The 27,194-nt window shown below is 36.9% G+C and overlaps 1 protein-coding gene across 1 annotated transcript; it reads right to left on the minus strand.

Annotated features, from left to right (window-relative positions):
• Positions 1-954: 954 nt before the first annotated feature.
• Positions 955-27,183, minus strand: LOC140140976 (uncharacterized). The gene is made up of 2 exons (XM_072162747.1): positions 27,094-27,183; positions 955-5,048 (listed from the first exon to the last, which is right to left on the minus strand). Exon 2 carries the CDS (start codon positions 4,861-4,863, stop codon positions 2,566-2,568), a length of 2,298 nt encoding a protein of 765 aa, XP_072018848.1. The 5' UTR covers positions 4,864-5,048; positions 27,094-27,183; the 3' UTR covers positions 955-2,565.
• Positions 27,184-27,194: the final 11 nt, after the last annotated feature.

Consider the following 27,194-nt stretch of genomic DNA (forward strand, 5'->3'; position numbering starts at 1 on the left):
TAAAAAGTTCCTTCTCCATAGTTCTACATCTCATAGTCAGGGGCGGATCCAAGAATTTTCAATAGAGGGGGCGCCGAGCCACCGCCGCTGCCGTGGCGGCTCGTCGCCCATACAAAGTAAGGCACCGCTCTGCAAATGATACACAAAGTCAGGCGCGGCTCGAAAAATTAGAGGGGGCATGCCCCCCTCTAAATCCGCCCCTGATAGTTACACCAGGTCTAAAGTTAGACCCGGTCAAACTGGTTTTGTGCATACGGACCATAAAGTCACAACACTCAAAAAGTAACACAGCCGTTATAAATACGCCTATAGCTTCAAAACTATTAATCGTATTCACAATATTTTAACATACCGGTACATGTAGAAAGAAAGATGGTTGAAATGCACATTTTGATGCCCTTTATAACAATACAGCAGTGTTTGAAAACAAAAAGTTGCAGTTTACATGCTGAATTCAAATTTACAAATAGCTGCAACTTTTAAATTTGGGTATTTTTCTTTAAAAACATTTTTGTTTTGTTATTTAAAATATGTGACACGATCTGGGTGGGGGCCAAAGGAGGCATTTATGAAAATTGAGTCACTATAATTATTACATTATACAATAGGCTATCATTTACTGAAAACACCCAAAGGCCTAGCATACTTGGTTCTAAAATTATGAAGTGTTTTGATGTCTATTTTCTATTTATTGTTTTTTTACTCCATATTTTTACCTTTATCTCATTTTCAAATTTGCTGCCTTTGGTCCCCATGGACCAGATCGTGTTACATATTGGACAAATTGAGTATCAAAATGCATGAAGGTAAGGCCAAAAAAAAAAGGTTTGTCTCAAAGCTCACGAGAAATTTAAAAACAAATGCAAAATGCGATTTTTTTTTTATTCCCGACTTTTTTTTTTGGTATTTTGAGAAAAAAGTCTGATTTTCGCAGATTTTTTCTGGAAAAAAATAAAAAAAAATTTCCGCATTTGTTTTTTGTCAAATTGTGGGATTTTACAAACGCGCGCGCAAGCTTTGAGACGAACCTTTTTTTTTTGCCTAACCATTATTCTTTCTAGATGTCAAAATATTAAAAAAACAATTATTAGTTCTGAAGGCACATAACCGCTGTGTTACTTTTTGTGAAGATTTTATATGAAGATTTACACACAGTCACACACTAGTCGTATTTTCATGATTCTTATACGGTACTACAGCATTAATGGTCAGTTCTTAATTAGGACAATATTATTAGAAAACACCACCTACATTATTTCACCACAGCAAAAATATCCTCTACACCATTTTTTTAATAACATTTTGCTTCCTTATAGAAGCAAGTTTATAGCCAAAAAGTACCCTTTTATTTACAAATAGTTAGAAAACCTGTCCCAAAACGTGTCGACCGAAGTCCAAAAAAAGTACAATTATCTTGAAAATCACTGTTGTTTGATCCATTTTGATACTTAAAGCCATAATGTGTGATTTGCTTCACAGCGACGCCCTCAATTTTACTCGGATTTCTACTTTTTGCAATATTAAAGCCTGAAGTGCTTAAAAATTAATAACAGTAAAGTTTAACTTTTTTTATTAAAACCGGGTCGACACGGTTTTATTCAGAGTTCAACGATCGAATGCTTGCTAACATGTACCGTGGATGTCACCTTGTATGTACATTAGAGCGTGATGCTCCGTGCAGTTACATGTAATGCGATCGGCGAGCGTATTACACATAGTAGGCGTTGGAATGAAATCGCGGTTTTGTTTGGCTCGAAATTAAAAGGGGGTAATGTGATCAGTGAAACAAACATTTAAATAAGAATCTATTCTTTATGCAAATCACACATTTTATTGCTTTAAGGGAGTACTACACCCCTGCCCAATTTTGTGCCTATTTTTGCATTTTTCTCAAAAGTTATAGAGCATTGATGACAAGTAAGATATGTATATTATAGGGGCAAGGACTACAACTACTGCACTTGAAATTTTATTTCAGCACAGACAACAGTTGTGGAGTTACAGTCAAAAATGAGGAAAACCAGTATTTGATCAGTAAATCAATAACTACTTGCCTTGAGTTCCTGAATTTTCAGTGCAGTAATTGTAGTCCTTGCCCCAATAATATACATATCTTACTTGTCACCAATGCGCTATAATTTATGAGAAAAATGCAAAAATAGGCACTAACTTGGCCAGGGGTGTAGTACCCTTAATCAATCAACAAGCAAGTTTGTATGGCACCAACATTTGTGAAAACAAGAGAATTAGAGCTGTGCTTTCCATTGATTAGCATATTAAAACTACTCACTATTCCAGAAAAATACAGAAGTAATTTTTTTGAATAAAAAAAATATTATCCTGTTTTGCCAAATGACCAAAATGATGCCCCTGCAAGAATTCTTTTGTCTGTGCCCCCTTAAGACGATACGTAAAATGATATCCCTGGTCCTACCAAACAGGTTTTTACAAATTATACATGTGACCAAATCTGATGCATTCTTTATCGTACATAATCTCCAAATTTGACATCTGGCAGCAGATACATTGTAGGGCCTTCCTGCCTTAAACCCCCAATTTGTACCTTTAGCCCGATTTTGTACCTTTCTGTTTACTGTGTGTCTTCCTGTGTGCCGTCATATTACTCCGTGCTGCAAACGCTCGTTCACAAATATCACACTTGTATGGTTTCTCTCCTGTATGTGTTCTGACATGAATTCCCAGTATAGATCTGTTTCCAAACCATTTCCCACAGTAATCGCATTCATGTGGCTTATGTCCTGAATGCCTTGCCTCGTGTTTTCGTAACAAGTTTTGGTAGGCAAATGCTTTGGAACAGAACTTACACTTGAGGTTTTTGTCATTGTGTACTTGGTAATGCACCGTAAGACTGGATTTGAGGCCAAATCTCTTTGCACAAAACTCACACTTGTAGGGAAGCTCGGTACTATGCAAAGCCTTCATATGATCACTCAAAGTAGCTTTAGTTTTCAGAACCTTCTCACACATTGTGCATTGGTACATGTAGGTTTCTTTGTTCTCCACATGTTGTGCCTTTCTGTGCATATTCAGATTCCTAATGTCCTGAAACAGTTTGGGACAAAATTCACAAAGGTACTCTTTCTTTTCTGTGTGTAATTTTATATGTTGTTTCAGATATACAGATTTCTTAAAATGTTTCTGGCAGTATCTGCACTGGTATGGTCTGTCTTTATTCTGGTCCAAGTTATGAGCCTGTCCAATATGTTCTTTCATCTCACTTTCCGATGTAAACTCTTCAAGACAGTACTCACACTGCGGTCGATACTGGTACTGATTGTCTCTAGCATGTTTCTTCCAGTGGCGTTTAAGAGTTTTGGTGCAGGTTAAGCGTTTGGGACAAAGTCCGCATTCAAGATTTTTTTCTTGCTTGTGCAATGTCATAAAGTGGCTGCGCATTTCCGAGTCACATGAGAACGATTTATCACAGCGTTGACAATATAACGGCACCTTTTCTGTCAGATGCATCTTTTTTATGTGCAGCTTAAGATAATCTATTCGATACTCTTTTTGGCAGTACTCACACTTGCTGAGCCTATGGGAAGCCGCACGGGTCACACTACTTTTCTTCTTTTTAGCATGAGTTAGCTTATGTGAAACAAAGTCATCAAATGTAGCAAATTGCATACGACAAGTTTGGCACTGGAGAACAGTATTATCGGGCAAATTATTGCAGGTTCCTTCGTGTGATGGAAATGAAGACTCTTTGGTGCTGGTTTCCATGTGTATTTTAATGTGAGGTAAAAGATCACCAAGTTTGGGGAATGACACAGAGCAATACATGCATGGATATGAGGATTCTTTGGTAATATGGGTTTGAATGTGTGCTGAAAGATCTTCTTGGTTGGGAAATTGCACTGAGCAATACATACATGAAACTGGTGTTCCTACAGTATCATTGGGTACCATGTGTGTTTTAATGTGTGCTGAAAGACCATCTTGGTTGGCAAATTGCATTGAACAATGCATGCAAGATAATGAGGACTCTTCACCAGTATGAGTTCCCTCGAGTGTTCTGACATCATCTTGTTGAGTAAATATCACTGGACTGACCCCATCAGCCAATCCTGCTTGAGCATATAAGTGAGCACTACAAGTGGTTAGAAAACGATTCTGATATTTTTTCATCTGTTTTCTAGCATGAGTCCCAATGTGACTTTTAAGATCCCTTTTGTCCGAAAACCATTTTTGACAATGCTGACATTGATAAGGTTTCTCTTTATTGTGTACTTTTCTTATGTGCGTTGACAATTCACTCGAATCAACAAATCGTCTCTCACACAAACCACATGAGTGGGGTTTCTCTTTGGTATGGATCCTACGGACGTGATTTGTGAGCGTGCTACGATTGGGAAACCTTTTCTCACAATACTCACAACTGTGAGGTCTTTCTTTGTTGTGTTGCCATCGGATATGTCGTAATACATGACATCTTTGCACGAAGCGCTTCGGGCAGTGCTCACACGGATATGGTCTTGTGTTAGCATGAACCTTAACATGAATATTACGGTCTTTTGCAGTGGTAAACCGTGCCTGACAATGTTTGCATTGATACGGTTTGTCAAATGGTTCATGTAATCTCCGGATATGCCTTTTAAGAATATCATTTCTTGCAAGAAATCGATCACAGTATTTGCATGTAAATGGTTTGTGAACTAATTTAATGTGTTCGTTCATATCACCAAGTTTTGTAAAGTATGCATGACAGTATTTGCATTTGTGGTTGTACTTTTTCCTCACAACTTTCACAGCATACTTTTTCTTATGTCTTCTGACATGTCGTCGTAATCTATCGATAGAGTCTGCGTAGTAACCACAAGTGATGCAAAGAAAGGGTTTTAGCATGATTTCTCAATTCAATGTCTGCCTGGTCTTACCACACAATGCCCTCAAGCTTTTAACTTGATTTTGAACATCACACACATGCTCGTATTCTGTTACCAATGCATTTGTCTATCATGTCCTTCAAAGGATCCAAAGTCTGCAGGTATGACATCAAAATCCCTGGGAGAGCTGCTCAAGTTGATAATCTAAAACAAAAATGTTTAAAAAATAAGTCATGTGGTATGGTGTGGCATACATTTTGTAGCCATGATATTTCCAGATGGACTGGGGGGGGCGTAAGGTGACAAGGTTTTTTAACACAAAATTGGTCAAAGGCATGCATGCAGGTTCTCACAGGGGGATCAATGGGACAGGAGTAACAGGACACTAAGAGCCATTTTTTCTGTGAAAAATCTGTAAAAACAGATTTTTCTCACTGTTTTATCAATCGATCACAGATTTTTGTCTCCTAGTGAGATATGGGATGTTCATTGCCATCTCTTGGCTAAATCACTATATTGGCTTACATGTAGAAAGATTTCAACATGGGAGGGGGGCTGAAATGTTTGGTGGACCACCCGAGGGGGGGTCCCCTCTGAGAAAATTTTGCAACATTTAGGTCACAAACACCTATTTTCCTTCTATTTTATTACAATTTTTAAACTTCACCTACGATTATTGGGGGGCTGAAAGGTATTCCAGCCCCCACACCAAAATTATTGAGGGGCCTGAACCCCCAAGCCCCCTGGTTCCTAAGCTTATGCTCTATACAATAACAAGGTATGTTAGATGTAGATACACATGTTTACTAGATGTAACATACACCATTGTAATTTTGAATTAGATTGTTTATGTAAGAGGGTGCATTCACTGCAGAGGGAATGCATCCTCCCAGTAGCACTGCTGATAGTTCCACTTCTTGTAATGAATAATATTGCATTGCATAGGCAGATGAATAATCTAACAAAGGCAAACAGGTTGTGGGTTGTTACATAAAAGAATTTCTTACCACCAAATTGACCCCTGACTGCAAATGTGACAAAATTTGACAAATGGGGATGAAAATTTGGCGTTGCCCCCCCCTCCCCACAATATGGGACAAAAGTTTGCTTTGCCCCTCCACAGTAAAATGACATGATTTCAGGATCAGATGCCCAGTTTTTATATGTTTCTAGCATTCATGGCTTTCTTGATGCTTGATGTCTTCACTCCTAGAAAGTTTCCCACTTGTCCAAGGAGGCGGACTCATACTATACCCAGTGTGGGCAAGTCATACGTCAGTTATGAGTCTCTGTTCTGTGGGGTATTGGCGGGGGTATTGGACTTTGGTATAGAGTAACACATGTCTCTATGAAAGGTCAGAAGTTATAGGGATTGTTTTGTCAGACATTTTGAAGCATGGTGTAGCTTACAAACAGGACATATAATTCCAGGATATTGACTACAAATTTGGACCAATAAATTTCCAGAGACATAATACAACCATGCAAGGAAGCTTACTTCAAAGGGTGTCAGGACGTTTCGCCCCACACCAGTACATACCACTACCAGTTCGCCCCAATACACGCATACATACCACTACCACTTCGCCCCAATACACGTACATACCGCGACCAGTTCGCCCCAATACACGTACATACTAACCAGTTCGCCTAATTGACTCACTGTGTAAACTGTAAAGTGCCGTGAATGCAGTGCATGCGGTCATATGGCCAATCAATACAACTTCCAATTGTTTGCATTTATATTCATGTATTTATGGAATAATCAATACGACCTATTCATATACCGGGAAATTATAATTAATCCGTTATTATAGTAAAAATTATAGTATTATTATTATTTTCTTCTTATGATAACAATAAAAAATAACTATCATTATTATTAATAGTACTATAAGTATATATTAATCATATCTTAATTATTATTATATTATTGAATCACTTTACATTGTGTTGTTTAATTTGTTTATTTACTGTATAGGCCTATATCTTTAAGCTTTGTAAACAAATTTGACGGTGTTCTATGAATTTTATGCCATTAAAATGTATTTATGTATTTTATGAATTTGTCATGTTTTTACAATCCATTGTTCGTAACTAATACAATTTGTATTTTCGGTAGACAGTATGCAGTGCTGTTTTTAAATAAATGTTGAGTATTTGTAACAATTTGGCTGGTGCTATATATAAACGTGTAATGCTATGAATTTGTTTAGAAACCCATGTGATTCAGCCCCGAGATTCAGTTGAGCTGACTATGTTTATGTTATGAAAACATTTTATTTTTGATCATGTACTTTTCCATCCATATGGGGTTTTTTTACTTACCTATTTTATCGAGTATGTTTTTACGACCCCAAGAAATTATTACGGGCCGTGTTTTGAAATTGTGACGTAGGCCTATATCGGGAGGCACGCGAAGAAGAAAAAGTTGGGATTTTGTAGGCCTATTAATACGATTTCGGTCAAATTTTAATTTGGTTATCCTTTGGCAAAATACCGGGCAAAATATTATTAGTAACGCTCCTTTACCCACATCCAAAGACCCGTCCTTCTTTTTTTCACGCAAAAGGCAAATATTTGCTCCCAAGACAATTTTGTGGGAAAAGTCCTATATGTTCAGATCTGCAGGCAGCCAAAAGATTTTTGGTGTCTTGCAGTGCATGCAGCATGCGTTTGAACGTACATACATTATTATATCATCATGCATGGTACTGTATACTTTTAATGTAGGAGTGTGATTTTTGACGCCCTAGGCCTATAAACGTTTAACAATAACACCCTCCACACCCCGCCCGCCCACACGCACCCCACATACTGAAGCTCACCTTCATTCAGCAGTATAAACACACATACTAGAAGAATTGAGCGGAAATGGAAAATGACACTTTTGCACATGAATCTGAATTTGAGTTTTCTTTCTCCAATAATTGAAATGGAAAATCTTTCCCAAATAATTTTGTTTCTTTGCTTGGTTAGTTATTCTTTATACAACCACACCCGTATACCCCCCACACACACACACACACACCCCACCACCACCTCCACCCCACACACACACACACCTCGGCACAACACACATCGTCATGATCGGTCACCCATATACTCAAACTTGAAATTTGGCGCAGAAATGGAAAATCACTTTGACACTATGCATATATAAATGTTATTGAAATCTAAAACCAAAGAAAACAACAAGATATTTATTTTAATTTAAGGAAAAAGCTGAACTTCTGGTATGGAAGAATGGAGTTTCCAACATTAGGCCTACTCATGATAATGGTGTCTTCCATGCATGCAGCATGTATTATATACATTATCTTCATGCATGGTAATGTATCCGGTAATGTATACTTTTCATGCAAGAATGGGATTTCTGACGTTGTAGGCATACTAAACCTTTTAAAACAACTATTTTTACACCCTCCACCCCAAGTTACACAACGCACACCTTCATGAACAGTATTGAACAGAATAAAAGAATTGAGCGAATTGGAAAATGTTACTTTTATGCGCGCATAAATCCAATTTGTGTTTTCTTTCCGCTATAATTCGAAATGGAAAATATTTCCCATTTAATTATTTTACAACATAATATAGGCTAAAGCCACGATTTTTCCGTGTTACGAAATTAAAATTAAGTGTTACAAATTGGAAGATTTCCGTGATTTTCCGTTTTCCAATCATTATGAAGCACTGAAAATTGAAAACAAACATGTTTTATAAGTGTATTTTGTATTACCCTTTACTGTAGTAGGCCTAGAATTAATGCTAAAATGGGTTGTTTAATGGTTGATTACTGCCAAATAATCACGTTTCTTTGTTTTATTTTGCAAATCAACACAACAGTTAGACAGTTTACACAGTTTTTTACTATTTTGTGGCATTTTCAAATTTCCGTGGGCAAACCCCGAATTCCGTGATTTTTTCCGTTTTTCCGTATCACGGAGAAATCGTGGCTTTAATATAGGCCTAATACAATATTTCACACGAGAGATATTCAATTTATTTATTCTCGACTGAGAACAAACTTTTTCTTCTTCAATTTTGTTTTTACTTTAAAAATGTTTAAAAAAAGAGCGATAGCCTATTTAATGTTTAAAAATGTCAAAGCTTACATTGAACTCGGCCAAATTCATTATGTTTTTACGATATTGGAGCTACCATGGGTAAAAAATCCAATTAATGGAACAATTTTGTGTAACGTGTTTATTGATAGGGGCTTTGATTTGATATAATTTGAAACGTTATTTTCCCTGTTCACGCGCACGTGTAAGTATAGGTCTTCCCTATATCAAACACCCAGATTTGTCTACAGTAGAATTCATCTCGACCTTTGCAGGACTTAAACCCCATTGAAAGCTATTAAACCAAGATAACACTCATTGAAACAGCTCAACTGATTAAATCGGATCTTCTCTGGTTGTGCACAAGTGTCTGTTTTACATGTGCGACATCGCAATAAAGCTGGTATTATAGCTTCAGTTGGGTAACCGATTATAAAGGAAACGGAAGGAAACAATGGTATGTGGAGCTTTGTTCACGAAATGAGACAATGCCTGCCTTTTGTTAACCAGCATTCTTGAAAATGAGCAACATAATGATTGTTGACTTAACACGGTTTGGAAATAATTTCTTCATATTTTTGGTGTTATCTGTCGCTTACATATCCTTCCTAAAACACAAAAGTGCGACTATTTCCAAACACCTAAATTAGCTAAAAATTTAGGACATGTTACAAAACTATATTTTCTAGAATTTCATAGAATAATTTAAATGTAGCTTGTACCGCTTTTTTGTGGCATCCTTCAGAACTGAGCGGTCCGTTACCAATATAGCTCAATATTTTCGGTCAAATCTCCATTCAATTAACACGGGGAGTTGGCTAGCTATGAGCTAGCTATGCCTTGCCCTCACTCATATTTTACGAAAGTGCGACTATTTCTGAACATCTAACCTAGCTGTAATTTTAGGTCATGTTAGAGAAATATATTTGCTAGAAGTTTGGAGAATAGTTAAAATATTGGCTGGTTATTTTTCACACAGTGATGTTAACTAGTCAAGTGCCCATTCTTCCAACATACATACATCATTTGTAGAGGTCACGCGTCAATGGTGAGAGCACTGTGTATTGTGTATAGGAAAACGGACAGTAACTGCAGTATGAAAGTGTCAGGAAAGAGTATCATGGAGAGTCTTTGTGACCCTTTATAATCCTCATGATCGGAAAAAGTAACAATCAGGGTCAGGATTTCTCCTTTTTGGTGTCCAAATAACTAATAGCATTAGCTTAGCGTTACTTATAATTTTTTTTTTTAAAGTTATTTCATCATGCCGATAGATTATGCTACTGTGCAGCAGTGCGCTGCAATGCGCCGGTGCTCCTTTGTTAAAAGGGAAATACCTGATTGGACACAGTCAAAGAGCTTTTAAAATCCATTGATAATGACTATTATCAGTAACAACCGGAGGGGACCTTAAATCAAATTTAAATAATCAAATTTAAATACCGTAATAAGTAATGTGCACACCCGTCTCCAAATCTAGGTATATCAAACACCCAGATTTGGAAGTTAGGCCTATACTGAAGTGGTCCTTTGTTACCAAAAAATAAATAGATGTTTGAATTGGTGCCTTCGTTGCATATTTTAGTATGAATTCAATAAAATAAATACCGTAGTCACTCTCATATTTTAGTATGAATTCAATACAATAAGTAACCACTTTCGATGAACAATTATTACGGGTATACTCGACTGACAAATTACATTATTTGATTAACAGTTTGAGCAAGTTTGAATGGGATGAAACTGAGTTTGTCTTACTTTCAGAAAATTAATCTAGAAAATTAGATTAGAGGAATCAATTATTTGCGGTCATGGATATTTCGGGGACAAAATTGTGATATACAGTGAAATAAGTATTAAAATATTGGTATAGCGAGAGCAATAAATATTTTATGTAAAGCATCCAATTTTATCATTATTATGTTTTGGATCCAATATTTTCACACATCAAGCACCCAGATTTGGAAGTTATACGAAGTGGTCCTTTGGAGTAAATGTATTTTTATCATTGACATTGTAGTTATAGTTGTAATCACATTTTTATAATCATTTATAATTGTAGTTGGATTATAGTTGCATTTATAGTTGTAGTTAGAATTGTAGCTGGATTGAGAGTTATAATTAGAGAGTTATAGTTGAGTCTAGAGTTATAGTTGAGTTTATAGTTACTTTATAGTAGTTGTAGGTTTAGAGTTAGGGTTGAATATTTCACTTATGCTACATAAGATCACAGAAGTAAGAAATCTTTCATGATGATCAGGTATTAAACCTGAATTCAAAACCTAGGCCTATAGATTCAAATCTTCTTAGACTATACTCCAACATCAGATACTCTTTTTTCTGGAAGACCTGGGTAAATTACTTGAGGGCACAACAAAGGGAATTAGTTTTATGGCCATATTAAATGTTTTCACTGTGGGAGACTATTAGCATGATTAGTAGTTAGAAAACAGACCCTGGAAATAAATTCCAGGATCTGTGATGTGACTTGGTATAGATCTGATCACCTACCATGCCTATACTGTAAAAATAGTCATGATAGTGGGGTGGGTGTAACCACAGATATTGGTGGTGTAACAATGCGGTACTTAAAAACAATAATTGTGCCATTTAGTACCATTTAGCATAACATAATTAGTGCAAATTGCACTCTATTAGTTTAATTAGTGTTCAGTGGTGTAGTTCAGGGGTTAACCCAGGGGCCAATGATACATGTACATAATGGTGCCCATTTTTTTTTGCATCAGCCCCCCCCTTACAAGTGTTTGTGAACGGTCCATAAATAGTTTTACTGAGCATAGCAAGCATGACATTTTGCACACATTTCTGTACTGCCCTCTTTAAAGTGCCAAATCCCTACAGCTCATGATTAGGGGTATATGAGGGCTGATGGAGCCACCTTCAAAAGACAGGGTATAAACTCTTCTACAGGAGTGTGAGAATTAAGAAGGGGCCAAGAGGTGAAAAATTTCCAAATTTTCCTGCTGTCCCTCTACTAAAATATTGTTGATATTCACTGAGAATACTTTTGGTCAATTTTGTCCCAGTATTTTGAGCCGAGGCAATATCGACCAGCCCCCCGGGGGGGGGGCATCAAAAAATTTTGGTGGGTATGCTCCCCCGAAATTTTTAGGCGGTGGGTCTTTGGGAGCTGACTTCAGAACGATAAAAGGGGTCTTTTGGAGCTGCGTAACAAGTAAAACAGGGACCTTTGGAGCTGCGAACAGTCCAAATCAAGGGTCTACCTTGGCTTTCTGGTTGAAAATCGCCTGAAAAAAACCTTTCAGAGCTGAAATGATCAAAATCAAGGGTCTTTCGGAGTTCTATTTTGGTCAAAAATTCTATTTTGGACCAGCCTCTCCCACTCCCCATTACTGCTGATGCTGGTATGCCTCTGTTCTTCTGGGTCTTTGAATTGATGAAGGATCATGCTATAAAAATGAATTAAGTCATGAAGTGACATGAGCTTGGCCATGATTTGACCATCCAGAGGCTTTAATTTCCTGCTTAACCATCAACACATTGACCCCTCACTGTGTGTCTCAACTCCAAGCATGAAGAACTCCCAGGACCCCAGTTTAGTATCTTTGTTTACCTTGACAAAAGGCATTATGGGAAGGCATTCCAGTACAGAGTACGGAATGCATTTATGGAAGGCATTTGACTACCGGTATAGCATAGTATCAACAATGCATTATGGGAAGCTATGGCATAATTTCATCAATCCTTTGTATGGGAATATATAGGTACAGGTGATGCATTCTGGGAAGAATACATAGTGTACATGTAGGCCTATTTATTTGACAATAACATGGTTTAAAAAATGCATTATGGGCAAGAGTTCCAACAATGCATTATGGGAAAGCATTCTAATACAATCTACAGCAATGCATTTATTGGGAAGACATTCCGCTACAGAGTATGAGTATAGCATATAGTTTCAACAATGCATTTTGGGAAACTATATCATAGTTTCAACGATGCATTATGGGAAAGCATTCCAGTACAGGTTACGGAATGCAATATGGAAGGCATTTGACTACAGGTATAGCATAGTATCAACAATGCATTATGGGAAGCTATGGCATAATTTCATGGGAATGAAATAATTTCATAATTTTATGGGAAGCTATGGCATTATGGGAAGCTATGGCATTTGACTACAGGTATAGCATAGTATCAACAATGCATTATGGGAAGCTATGGCATAATTTCATCAATATTTTGTATGGGAACATAAGGTACAGCTGATGCATTCTGGGAAGAATACATAGTGTACATGTATTTAACATGACAATAACATGGTTTTAAAAATGCATTATGGGCAAGAGTTCCAACAATGCATTATGGGCAAGAGTTCCAACAATGCATTATGGGAAAGCATTCCAATACAATCTACAGCAATGCATTATGGGAAGACATTCCGCTGCAGAGTATAGGTATAGCATATAGTTTCAACAATGCATTATGGGAAGCTATGGCATAATTTTAACAATGGTACAGAGAATGTCTTTAGTTATCTAGCCAACTATAAACACAACTATAATTCCAACTACAACTATAAACTCACCTATAATTCCAACTACAACTATAAACTCAACTATAATTACAACTACAACTATAAACTCAACTATAATTCCAACTACAACTATAAACTCAACTATAATTCCAACTATAACTACAACTATAACTACAACTATAAACTACAACTACAACTATAAACTATAAAATGTTAACACTCGGTCCTTTGTTACCAAAAATAAATAGATGTTTGAATTGGTGCCTTCGTTGCATATTTTAGTATGAATTCAATAAAATAAATACCGTAATCACTCGATGAACAATTAAGACAGGTATACTCGACTGACAAATTACATTGATTTTAATTTTAAGCAAGTTTGAATGGGGTGAAACTGAGTTCGTCTTACTTTCAGAAAATCTAGAAAATTAAATTAGAGGAATTAATTATTTGCGGTTATGGGTATTTCGGGGGTAAAATTGTGATATAAAATTGGATCGATTGAGCCCATTGGTCGAGCATGGTACCAAGATTTTCAAATTTTATGTATTCGCCACTCTGCCGTATTCATAACGATATAATCTTGATATTCGGGAATAATTATGCCAGCTTATGTATTAGCGTATGATATAAATCAATAAATATAGGCCGACATTTGTATTAACATCATCGCCTTAAAATTGTTGGCATATTGAGAGGATTAGGACACATCGTACAATGTAAGATGTGCCGTGGTGTTTAAATCAATCATAATTAGTCCGTGATTGACAGGCAAGTTGCAGAAATTAAGAACACAATGAATCATGATAACTGTCAATTACAATGTACAATATATCTGAAACATTATAAAATTATAATTATATAATTAAAATAATAGCATTTCAATTAAAGATATATATCTAATAAGTTATTGTAGAGAGTTGTAACGCATATCAAGCTATATGAGGATGAATATATAATTATCTGAGACTAATATTTAAAATTGTTATATCTTTGATTATTTTAGAACATCACAGTTTAGAATGACCAGAAAACTTTCCTGACAGTTGTTACTATAATAATATTTGGCAAAGAATAACCAAATTAAAATTTGACAGAAATCAGATTAATACTGGACTTTAACTAGTTTTGCAAACAAATTATTGCATTTTTCTTCTTCGCTGCACTACCTCCGGTCTTAATCAAATTGAGAGCATACTAGGCCTACTTGTCAAGCAATCGATCGTACATCAGTGTGTAAGGCACACGGCCAGGGACTTGTCAAGCAAGGTACGCCGGTCGGTGTGTTCTGGCACTTTTGCGTGCTTTGGTCATGGTATCATTGATTGAACCAGGATTGAACACATATCACACCCGGCGTTTTCGCGGAAGTGGCAGCAAATATCCGCCGCTTACACGCGGTGCAAAAAGCGGGCAAAAGTCAGTGCACAGCACGGAACCCACAAAACATCTCAAGCTGCTGCTGCCGCTTTGTTTTGCTAGTTGTGCACAAAATTGCCAAATATATTTTTTCCAGTCCTTTTAATAGTTTCATTATGTCAAAGAAGATCTTCTCTGATTTAATATGTTTATAGGACTGCAAGTTTTGAAAGTTTTGAACATCAAACTTATTTTAACTGAGTCTGAGTCGGTAAAATAAAAATACACAAAACTCGCAAGAGTAAGAGTTTTTTGTTGTTTTTATTTTCTTTTATATAATGTTTTGTTTTGCCATATATTATATAAATTATTACATAGCTATACTGGCGATTTATAAGTAATTTACATCATGTTTAACACTACTAGTACTATGCACGCCACGGCAACGTTATACACGGTGAGTCAATTGGGGCGAACTGGTCGTGGTATGTACGTGTATTGGGGCGAACTGGTCGTGGTATGTAATGTGTATTGGGTGAACTTTTTTGGGGCGAATAGGTTTCGGGGTGAGACGTCTCCTTCAAAGGTGTTTAGGGCAACAGTGACATGGTAAGTGAAATAGTCAGGGAAGAATACCTTGGTGTACATTTGAAATGTAATTTCTGGTCTTTGTACATGGACTTCATGTCTCCCTATTCAGCAGCAGCAGCAACAGTGCTCTCCTGTGCTCTCTCAAATAATCGCAACTTTTAGCAGTTTCCAGACTGATTTTGTATATAAATTTTATATCAGTGTGTAGCTTGTGACACCAGGATACTTCTTGTGATATTTATTTCATCTAACTGTTCCTGATTTTGATGTATTTTGCATGAATTTGATATATTTTTGTATCATTGTGGACACTTAATTTGCTATATATTGGACCTTTGTATTGATTGTGTTATTGATCTTCAACTTCCTGTACATTCATAATGGCTGTGAGTTTCCTGTTGAACTCTCTCCACCAAACTTTCAATGGCTTCTCTAATGCCTCTATTTATGAGAATGCCTTATGGACAATTATGCCTAAGCAGAAATCTACAACAGTGGCTATCAACCCTGATATATATGATTCACTTATGGACTAACTTTCTACATTATATGGACCACCTGACAACCGAGGAACCAAAGGAAATATCTTCAGATGCTACATCAATGATCAAACTGTAACAATTACTTGCTATGACAGTACGCGCAATATTTCTGTACAAGGACATCTACATGAACATTGGATAGACACTGTGCTAACAAAAATCAAGATCAAACATGAAACTCTCAACAACTCAATGGACAGTTCGAGCATACATCGATTTGTGTACAGCCATTAGCATCAACACCCCAGACTGGCAGTACTTCATTACCATGCTTTGATTTGAATGCTTCAACAAGTATGATTTCTGATATTGACAATGTATTTGTTAAAGATGTTGGAGTACAGACAGCAGATCGCCCTGTTTTTGTGAATGTTGGAACCCAAACCCATCCTACAGCGCCAAAGCCAGCACCAAGACTTTCTTTGTCACAAACTGTGAAACCATCGCCCATCCCTGCCCCAAGGACATTTCCGTGTGTTAAACCAAAACCCATCCCTGCACCTAGGACACTTGTGCATGTACCTGTAGCTACTATCCCCACAAGCAACCGATTTGATACTCTGGAAGTTGAGGATTGTGTTCCTCTGCCTATCCCTACCATTGTCACTACAAGGAAGTCGAATTCGCCTAGGAAACATATCAAGAAATCGCGGACACTTATTAATTGTACAACTGACAGCATACCATCTAATGTAGAACCTACTGCAGCTAAGGCACCATCACCTAGACAGTCTAAGAGAAAGATTCTGATTATTGGAGACTCGATTCCAAAGCACCTTGTGGGCAATGCACGAGAATGACTTCACGTTGTATTATTAGGAACCGATGCATCCCTGGAAGCAAACTAGGACTATGGAATAAACTTGCCCCTGCTATTATTGAAGAAGAGAACCCAGACTTTATTATTATTCATTGTGCAACAAACGACCTGTCCAGATGTTATGTGAATGAGTGCCTTTCTATGTATGATACCCTTTTGTCAACTATTTTGCATTCAGACCTACTATTCGTGCATTGCTATCTCTTCATTGACTATCCAAAGGAACAAACGACAATGTGCGTGGATAAAGGAATTTAACGCGAGACTTTATGACATGTGTTATACCAAGAACTTGAATTTCATAGACAATAGGAATATCACTTTGGATCATCATATTGCAAAGTCTGACGGATTACATTTATCACGATTAGGAACACAACTTCTTCAAGAGAACTATTTGTCTTGTCTCAGTAGTGTATTTCACCAGGATTTTTGTGTTGTAACATCTCATTGGAGGAGCAGGTAAAGGAAAGAACTAATAAAGAAACTGTGAGTGATAAAAGTAAAAAAAGAACTGTAACTTTAAAAACTGTAGAGAATGCCAAAATTTGTAAGAAAACTGAAAATGATTTTTGTGGTGAGTGTGTAAGAAAAATCTTACAAAATGATCTTTATGTAACTTGTAATAATTGTACACTTGATTTTCACTTTAGATGTGTTGATGACAATGATGTTAAGCAAAATAATTATTGGTATTGTAAGAATTGTTTTCACAAACTTGCTAATGATGAACTTCCTCTTAATGAGGGTTTTATTGATTTAAAGTGTAAGATTAGGAAGGGTCTTAAAATAGCTCATTTAAATATCCAGGGTTTAATCCACAAAGTTGATGAGGTTAACTTCCTTTTGAATGACAATGCTATTGATGTGTTATGTATTAATGAGACTTGGTTAGATAAGGATGTTGATGACTCAGAAGTAGAAATAGATGGTTACAATACTTATAGACTTGATAGACAAAATGGTAAAATACGGTGTGGAGTTTTATGTTATATTAAAAACAGTATTTTGTCAAAACAAAATGAGGATTTATATGATAATGATATTGAAGGTATTTTTATTGAACTTAATTTAACCAATACAAAGCCTATTTTAGTTGGCAGTATTTATCGCCCACCAGACTGTACTGTTGATTTTCTTGATAATCTTGATGATATATTTAAGAAATGTAACGATTTATATGATGATGTATATATTTTAGGAGACTTTAATTTAGATCAGGTTAAAATTGGTAATTTAAGAAAAGTGACAAGGTTGGCAAACAATTCTAATATGAAACAAATTATAACAGATTATACAAGAATAACCAAACTAGTAAAACAAAAATTGACTTAATATTTGTATCAAAACCAGAACTTGTTATCTCATCTGGTGTTCATAGTTTAGGTCTTAGTGATCATTCATTAATATATGCTGTAAGAAAATGTAATAAGTTGAAACTTCCACCAAAAATTGTAAGATCCAGGTGTTTCAAAAACTTCAATGAAGTAGATTATATTGATACAATCAAAAATATTGATTGGGGTAGAATATGTAATATAAATGATGTCAATGAAGCACTTAATGAATGGCAGTCTTCATTCAATGCTGCCTGTGACAAGCATGCACCATTTAAGGAAAAGAAAGTTAAAGGTTGTTTACCTGAATGGGTGAACAGTGAATTTTTGAGACTAAGTAAAGATAGGGACTACTATTTTTCAAAAGCACATAAGACAAATAATGCTGAAGATTGGAGTAAAGCAAAGTCTCTTAGAAATAAAGTAAACAATATGAAATATTCACTGAAAAAGAGTTATTGTAACGAGGCTATAAATAACAACATAAATAATAGTAAAAATCTTTGGAAAGCAATTAAGAAAATTATACCAAACAAAACATCAAGTATACCTACAGCAGTTGTTAAAAAGAATGGTAATTACTCAGGTAATAAAAAGGATATGGCAAATGAGTTCAATGAGTTTTTCACTTCTATAGGTAATGAACTTGGGAGCAAATTTAATAATAACAATGATAATTATGTATGCACTTGTAATACTGTATGTTCTCATCAAAATGATAGTGTAAACAAATTTAGTTTTAGAGCAATATCTAATGAATTTGTTCTTAAACAAATAAGTAAAATGCAAAATTGCAAATCATCAGGATTAGATCCATTCAATGTAAGGTTATTAAAGTTGGCTGCGCCTTTCATCTCAAAATGCCTTGTTCATATTTGCAACCTGTCTTTGAATGGGTCTACTTTTCCTGATGCATGGAAGAAGGCTAAAGTAACTCCAATATTTAAATCGGGTGATAAAACTAATGTTAGTAACTATAGACCTATCTCTGTATTACCACTTGTATCAAAGATCATTGAAAGAGCTGTTCATGATCAATTATATGAATATATGAGTAATGTAGGACTATTATCAAATGCTCAATCAGGATTTCGTCCAAATCATTCCACAACAACAACCCTTCTAGATGTTCAAGATTACATTTTAAAGAATATGGATACAGGTTATGCTACAGGCGTTTTATTTATAGACTTAAAGAAAGCATTTGATACTGTAAATCATGATATTCTGATTAGGAAACTTAAACAATATGGGGTTTGTGGGGATGAATTATTATGGTTTAAATCATACTTAAACAACAGAGAACAAACTGTTAATGTTAACTCAACTTTTTCTGACTTTAGGCCAATTGATATTGGTATTCCTCAGGGCTCAATTTTAGGTCCTTTACTGTTTATAATTTTGTTAACTGTTTACCTAATGCTGTGTCTGAATGTAAAACTGTAATGTATGCAGATGATACCTCTTTAATGTGTAAAGCTAAAAATGAATCTGATCTTAAAATTCAAATGGAGTCATGTCTAAGTAGGGTAGCTGAATGGTTCAAAGTAAACAAACTCACTTTAAATGTTGAAAAGACTAAGTTTATGATCTTTGGTACAAACAAAATGCTTGAAAAGTTCAACAATGTACATTTAATATATAACAACAATGATATTGAAAGAGTAGATGAGTTTAAATATCTAGGTGTGAAATTTGATAGCAAGCTGTCTTGGTCAGCTCATGTCGATAATGTTAGTAAAACTATTTCCAAAAGAACTGGCATAATAAAACGTATAAAATATTTCCTTCCATACAAAACCACTGTAATGTTATCCAATGCTCTTGTTATTCCCCACTTTGATTATGGAAGCATGGTCTGGTCAAATTTTAGTGTAGAGTACCATAATAGGCTTCAGGTACTTCATAATAATCTAGCTAGAATAATTCTCTCAGCAGATATAAGGACACCAACTAATGATTTAATGAATACATTGCAGTGGGTTTAACTTGATCAAAGATGGCATAATACTCTATTAATGACTGTTTTCAAATGTTTAAAGAATGAACATCCATCGTACTTATCTTCTCAATTTGATTTTGTTCATGATAACCATAATCATATAACTAGAAATCATACTTCTAATACATTGATTGTACCAAAATTTAAATCAAATTCAGGTCAACGTATTTTCATGTCAGGGCAGCCTATGCATGGAATTCTTTGCCACCGACAGTAAGAGCTCAGATGCAAAATATGACTTTAGGCCAATTTCAATCAAAAATTAAAGAAATTTAGGCCTGTCTTTTTCTATATTTTATTCATTTACTTGCTTGATTTTGTATATAAATATAATTATTGTATTTCTGTATTTTGAATCATGGTATTTATAATTATCTTGTAGTTGATGGTACCATTATACTTATTTGTAATATATTGTAAATACGTTGTAAATACTGTATGATACTTTGTAAATATTGTGTATCGTAATATATTTTGTTGCTATATAACATGTATCAATGAGGGCCTGCTTGAAAAGCAGTGCTTGTCACTGAAGCAGTATAACCCTCAATAAAGAAAGAATAAATAATAATAATAATAATTCCACACACATAGACTCATACTACCCTGAGGAAATTGTTAGTCCACCCCAAGGACAAAAGCGACCCTCTTTGTACGACCGACAAAGTAGCAAAAAGTAAAGGTATCTTTACTAGACAAACCAGGAAACAATCTCAAAGCGAACAATCCAAATCAGCAATCGCACCACGCAGTTCAGCATAATCATGTGATCAACTGGGCGGCGCCAAAATCCTCGACAAAGAATGTGATTCGGGGGCACGCCGCATCCAAGAATCCATGTGGATAAGAAAGAGAGCTCCAAACACCATGAACAGAGATGAGGGGGCCCATTTTCTCAGTCACGTACATACAATCCACTTCTGGGCGCTAGTGCGCCCTCTGTTGGTGACCAATCAACCAGAAGGAAGGATCAAGTACCATCACTCCGATGATGGCCTTCACCACGATGGCGAAACTGTCAGGTCAGTAAAATTAATTGGTTTTGACAAGAAGAGCATTCTGTTAATCGAGGTACTTATGGTTAGACGTTCTTTCTATATCTTGTTGCGCAACATTGTAATTGAAAAGGCTGGGTTTGGTCTTATGAGTTATGGTGAGAAGTTGGCATTTGGAGGCGTTGAAGCTCATCTGCCAGGTATCTGCCCATTTGAACACTGTATTGAGATCTTGTTGTAATATCATGATCAGCATCTCCTTTAATTTCTCTATACAAAACGCTGTCATCAGCGTGAAGAAGGAACTAGGGCCATATGGTGAGGGAGGAACTACGGCCATGATGTTTCGGGCTAATCATAAATTATCAGGGTTCGGTTTTTGCCGGCAAGGGTGGCAAAAACTGGCAAAAACCTGTTTTTACCAGTTTTTGCCTGGCTTAAACCGGCAAAACTGGCAAAAACTCACTTATAGTCACTCAAATATTAAAAAGTAACACAGAAAGCTCATAAACAGTAACACACAACTTTTAATGAACTAATTTTGTGTCTCATCAAATCCTTAAAATGAAAAAGTTTTGAATTTGATATACGGTATGCCACATTTCGGTTAAATGCACTTGGGCAATGAAAACGCATGTCTTTCATTTTACTTAATGTTACTTATCTGGCCTTGATACACTCAGGAAATTATTTTTGTAACTTAATTTGTTTTGAGATGAAAAAATTGAACTACAAATCACTTTTTTTTAGTTTTTGCCGGCAAAAACTGTTTTTGCCAAGCGGTTAAAACCGCGGTTAAAACCACGTTTTTTTCCACCTGCGGCAAAAACCTGCGAACCCTGTAAATTATGAATGATCATGATGATCAGTCTACAAGTTATTTTCGACTGCATACCAAGATGTTAACTGGCTTGGCATGGGCAGGGGTCCTAGAGCCCCAGTACCATACTATTATGCTGACTTTCGTATTCGGCGAGGAGGACGATTTCGACCTCCTGGTTTGTTTACAAACACTGAAACAGAGAGGTAGACAAATGACCGTTCCGCTCAGCCCTCGAATTAACCCACGGCACCGACGGCATATTGCCGTGGGTGCCCACCCCCATTGCCGCAATGCCCTCAAAATATGTCCTTTACCGACGGCAGTCACTTGCCGTGCCCCTAAATGAAGTTGCCGTGGGTGCCCTAGCCGGCCTAAGCCTTGCCCCTTCATTATAAAATAATTAACAAGTACTGGTTAAAACCCCGAAAAATTGGGGAAAATTAAATCGAAAATCTTGAACACGATCGCTATTTTGAGCATGATCCTAACCCAGCTATCAATCATAGTTTGTTCTCAATTAATATTCATTACCTCTACGTAAGCTTGCATATTCAGCCAATCACATCGGCTTTTATACATTATTATTTATAATCTGGTTGCTAGAAATCTGACTTCATTTGCCCGATTGGTCAGAGAAATACCTTCAACGCATTATCGACCAATCAGAAACGCTGTTAGTAACTATTAAAGCTTCCTCGTGTTGTGAACAAAATCCGAGCGCTGGGCAAATCAATATTGATCTCTCGATTAGCAAACATTGACTTCCCATTGCAAACCGATGGCGATACCCTTCCGGTATCGTCTTATCTTGTTATGTGAGCCCATCTCTAGATATGTTTTGCACGAAATAGTATTTATCCCGGTGTATTTGATCAATATTATTACCAAAGTTACAGCTGTTTCAAGTCAGTTTTGCAGCTCAGAACTATAGGGATCGCAAAATTTAATTAAGTGAATTAAACTGTTGATTTTTGATTGCTTTGTATTATTTAAGCAGGTTTTTGAGCAAGCAGGTTAGTTTTAGTGTAAAGTTGAGAGTCGAATTTTACTTTGGTGTCGAATTCAGCTGACAGCAATGCATCTATTCGCTTTTGAAAAATTGCCTTGGTGCCCCTCTCAAATTTTCAACAGTTGCCTTGATGCCCTTTTGAAATATTACAAATTGCCGTGCTGCCTTGCCTTTTCAGTGAAAATCCAAGGCAATTATCAACTTGTCCTACAAAAGTTGCCGTGCCCCTTCAGATCCTTAATTCAAGGCTGGTTCCGCTTGTCCAAACACTCAAGTATCAGAAGGATGGTCCACAATAGCGTGATTCACGTAACATGAATAGGGATTAAAAAGCTGTCACGTAGAACCATGTGCTTCTATTGTCCAATTTGCCATCAAGATTTCATATGGAAACAGTTCAGACCCAGAACAGGATCATGTCAGAAATTAATATTTTGTTCTGGGTCTGATTATTCGGACTACTACATGTAGAGTCCCAGACATAGACTTTAAGCATCATATTTCGAGGTGCGGAAAGACACCAAATTGGTGTCGTATGACCTTTGACATATTCTTTTTGTGGCGAGTGACATGGTCTTTCAATTCACGCCGAGTGTCCTTGACAGACTTGATTATGCTTCAGTGGTCATGAAAGAATTCAAAAGATAACCTCTGCCCCAATAATCCCAAGGTATTGTCTGAAACTGCACCTCGGACGATGTATGGTAGAACTGAGTCCTCAAATGATAGTCATGTAACGACCAAAAGATAAATTACTGACTATCATTGAGGACTGAGTTCCGCAGTCTAGTAGAGCCCTAGACACAGACTTTAAGGTACATATTTCGAGGTGCATAACAAACACCAAATTGGTGTCAAACACCAAATTGGTGTCGATGACCTGACATGCATGCATTCTTTTGTCGAGAGTTCAAATGGTCTTTCAATTTGTGCCGAGTGTCCTTGGCAGACTTGACTATGCTTCAGTGGTCATGAAAGGATTCAATAGATAACCTCTGCCCCACTAATCCCCAGCTATTGTCTGAAATTGCACCTCGGAAGATATATTATAACAACTCAGTCCCTCAAATGATAGTCATATATAAACGACCAAAATAAAAGATAAATGACTGACTATCATTGAGGACTGAGTTCCGCAGTCTAGTAGAGCCCCTGGGAGTTGAATGAAGATTCTATTTTTAAAATAGAATATACAACTCCTTGGACCCAAGGCCAAGCCACTTTGTCTGCAGTGTTGACAGTGCCTCATTTCAAATATATAGTTTTAGTTTTGGTTTTGGTTTTGGTCACGTGGTTTCCTATTGTCCTGCCTAACCACTTGAATCACAAGATATCGAACTCATTGTTTCTACCTTTTGTTTAAAACTAAACATTTGTGGCAGGTAGTTTCGGTTTTGGTTTCAGTTTCTTATAAGTGGTGTGACAAATAAAATTACAGGATTTTCGAGTTACGTGATCTAAGTATACAAAAGATAAATTTCGCAGTGCAATATTAACGAGCAGAGAAGTCGAACAAAGCAGTCTACATTTGAAAGCATTGATTTAGTTTGAAAGCATTGACAAGAGACTACGAAATCAGCCTAAGCTGATTTCACTGTGAAAATATATAGACCATCGAAATATTTGCATTCGACATTACAAAAGGGCAACTATTGTAATTGTATAGGTGCTATAAACAAAATCGATTCATGTCCTTAATCCCATGTACCAGAATCGATGGAAGGCCATTATATGACCTCTAATAACCTAATAACCTAATGACTTTTACTGAAGCAATTTTTACTGCAAAAAGTAGAAGATAGAGGGGAGAAGAGATGTGTGATGTGTGTGTGTGTGTGTGTGGGGGGGGGGGGTGGAGGGCAAGGGGGATATGGGCCGGGAGAGAGAGAAACATATGAGAGAGAGCATTGGAAGTGAAAGAGAAGGGGGGAGGAGAGCTCGAGATGAAGATATCGAATGTAGGGGAGGAGGAGGGGGAAAGGGGTAATTTAGGGAAGATGTGGTTATATAGGGAGGGGAGCCCCCTCTAAAGAGGTATGGGTTGTGCTTCCCGGGATAATAAACTAATTCATAATCAAATCATCTCCATGCATCGTTTATGTTTCATACAAACAAACAAATCCCCCACCCCACCCCATCCTTCAATATACGCGCATGTATATGATTTCTAGGCCTACATGTAGAACTCGTGAGTGTAATATGCCACCTACCGTCGACAGAGAGCATCAACTGTCGTCCATGGGATAGATTTCGATATCAATCATGATAATAATTATGTTAGCACAATAGGTCTTGAAAGAGCTTTCAAGTATCATTGCGGATCCTCTAACCAGAATTTTCCGTAAATCTCTCAGCGAGGGTAGAGTGCCATCTGACTGGAAACATGCGAACGTGTCGCCTATTTTCAAAAAGGGTCAGAAGTATGATCCAGCTAACTATCGCCCAATTAGTTTAACTTGCATTGCCTCCAAAGTAATGGAACATGTGATTTGTAGTAACCTGATGAACCATGCGAGTCGTAACAACATCTTTTACGCACTGCAACACGGTTTTAGGGACCGCAGGTCATGTGAGACTCAGCTTTTGGAATTCGTCCACGATATAGTTACCAACATGCATGAAGGTAATCAATCGGACGTCTGTGTACTAGATTTCGCAAAAGCCTTCGACAGAGTTGGTCACCGCCGCCTTGTGGAGAAGCTTAAATGGTATGGCGTTGATGGTTGTGTCAACAGTTGGATTGCCAGCTTTCTCAGAGATCGTACACAATCAGTCGTGGTCGAAGGTGTATCATCTAGCAGAGTGCCTGTTATCTCCGGAGTCCCCAGGGTCGGTCTTGGGACCGTGTCTGTTTTTATACTACATCAATGACATTGCGGAGCAGCTAACATCAACAACTCGCCTCTTAAGCTGACGACACAATGATTTATATGGCTGTCAAAAGTGACAAGGATGCCCAACTTCTGCAGGCAGATCTTGACAAGTTAACGGTTTGGGAAGACAAGTGGAAAATGCAGTTCCATCCAGACAAGTGTCAAGTTATCACCATCTCGCGTAAAGAAGAATCTTATTATGAACAACTTCACCATGCATGGTCATCAATTAGAACATGTCAACTACATCAAATACCTCGGTCTTACTGTATCTCATGATCTCCGCTGGGATAAGCATGTTGATCGTGTGGTGGCTAAGGCAAATAACACCCTGAACTTCCTTCGTCGCAATCTGAATGTCAACAACCCCAAAGTCAAAGCCCAAGCCTTCAAGTCGCTAGTCCGTCCTCTGCTAGAGTATAGTTGCTCTGTCTGGGACCTCATACTGATCATCTCACCAAAAACTTGAGATGGTCCAGCGACGTGCAGCAAGATTTACATTAAACAAATATCGTCGCACCGACAGCGTAACTGCAATGCTCAAAACTCTATCATGGCCTACTCTGGCAGAAAGAAGACGGAATGCAAGACTCTCAATGTTCTACAAAATTCATCACGACCATGTTGCTGTTGATCCCAGTCAGTTTGTCACATTCAAAAACCTCACCACACCAACGCGCTCTGAAAACACACTCGCTTACCACGTACCACACGCCCGTATTGATTATCACCGAACCAGCTTCTTTCCTCGCACTATCCGGGAGTGGAATCTTCTACCAGAAACAGTCATCAAAGCACCTTCACCAGCAGCATTTAAAGAAGCCCTAAACAAGTTAGACTAGTTAGCCCGCCGCACACACTCAGTGTCTGAGCCTTCATCAATGAAGTTGACACTATTTCGGAAGAAGAAGAAGGGGTAGGCTATTGTATACTTCTGGTTATATACCCTATACTGTGTCCTCCCAGCATACATGTAATAGTGTTATGATTACAGACCAGATCAGCTCTACTTTTTAATCCCTTGATTTTTGGTTTCTGAACAAAAGAGAAACCAAAACTATATATTTGAAATGAGGGAGTGGCATGATTAGAGGATCTCCAAATTATCATAACAATACACGACCTTGAGGGAACTGCACAGTGCAGAGAAGATGGTCATCAACAAACTCAAATAAAGTCAAAAAAGAAAAGAAAGCTTAAAATTAAAATGTAACAACCATGCATTGACACTACATTAGATCAATCTCATATTAACACATTTACACCTGGACACGAACGTCGTACATATTAAAATCAATCGTAAGATTCTTACCTTGAACAAACAAAGTTGAGATAAATTCAATTTAAAACTCGAAAGTAAAATTAAATTCGCAACCTCTCCTTTGGTCGGTATTGCCAGCCTGTCGCCTATTG

The sequence above is a fragment of the Amphiura filiformis genome, chromosome 19 (assembly GCF_039555335.1).
Source record: "Amphiura filiformis chromosome 19, Afil_fr2py, whole genome shotgun sequence".
Classification (NCBI taxonomy): Eukaryota; Metazoa; Echinodermata; class Ophiuroidea; order Amphilepidida; family Amphiuridae; genus Amphiura; species Amphiura filiformis.

What these genes read in the sequence shown, in the direction of transcription:
- LOC140140976 (XM_072162747.1), bottom strand. Translation starts at nt 4,863, where the DNA reads ATGCTAAAACCCTTTCTTTGCATCACTTGTGGTTACTACGCAGACTCT.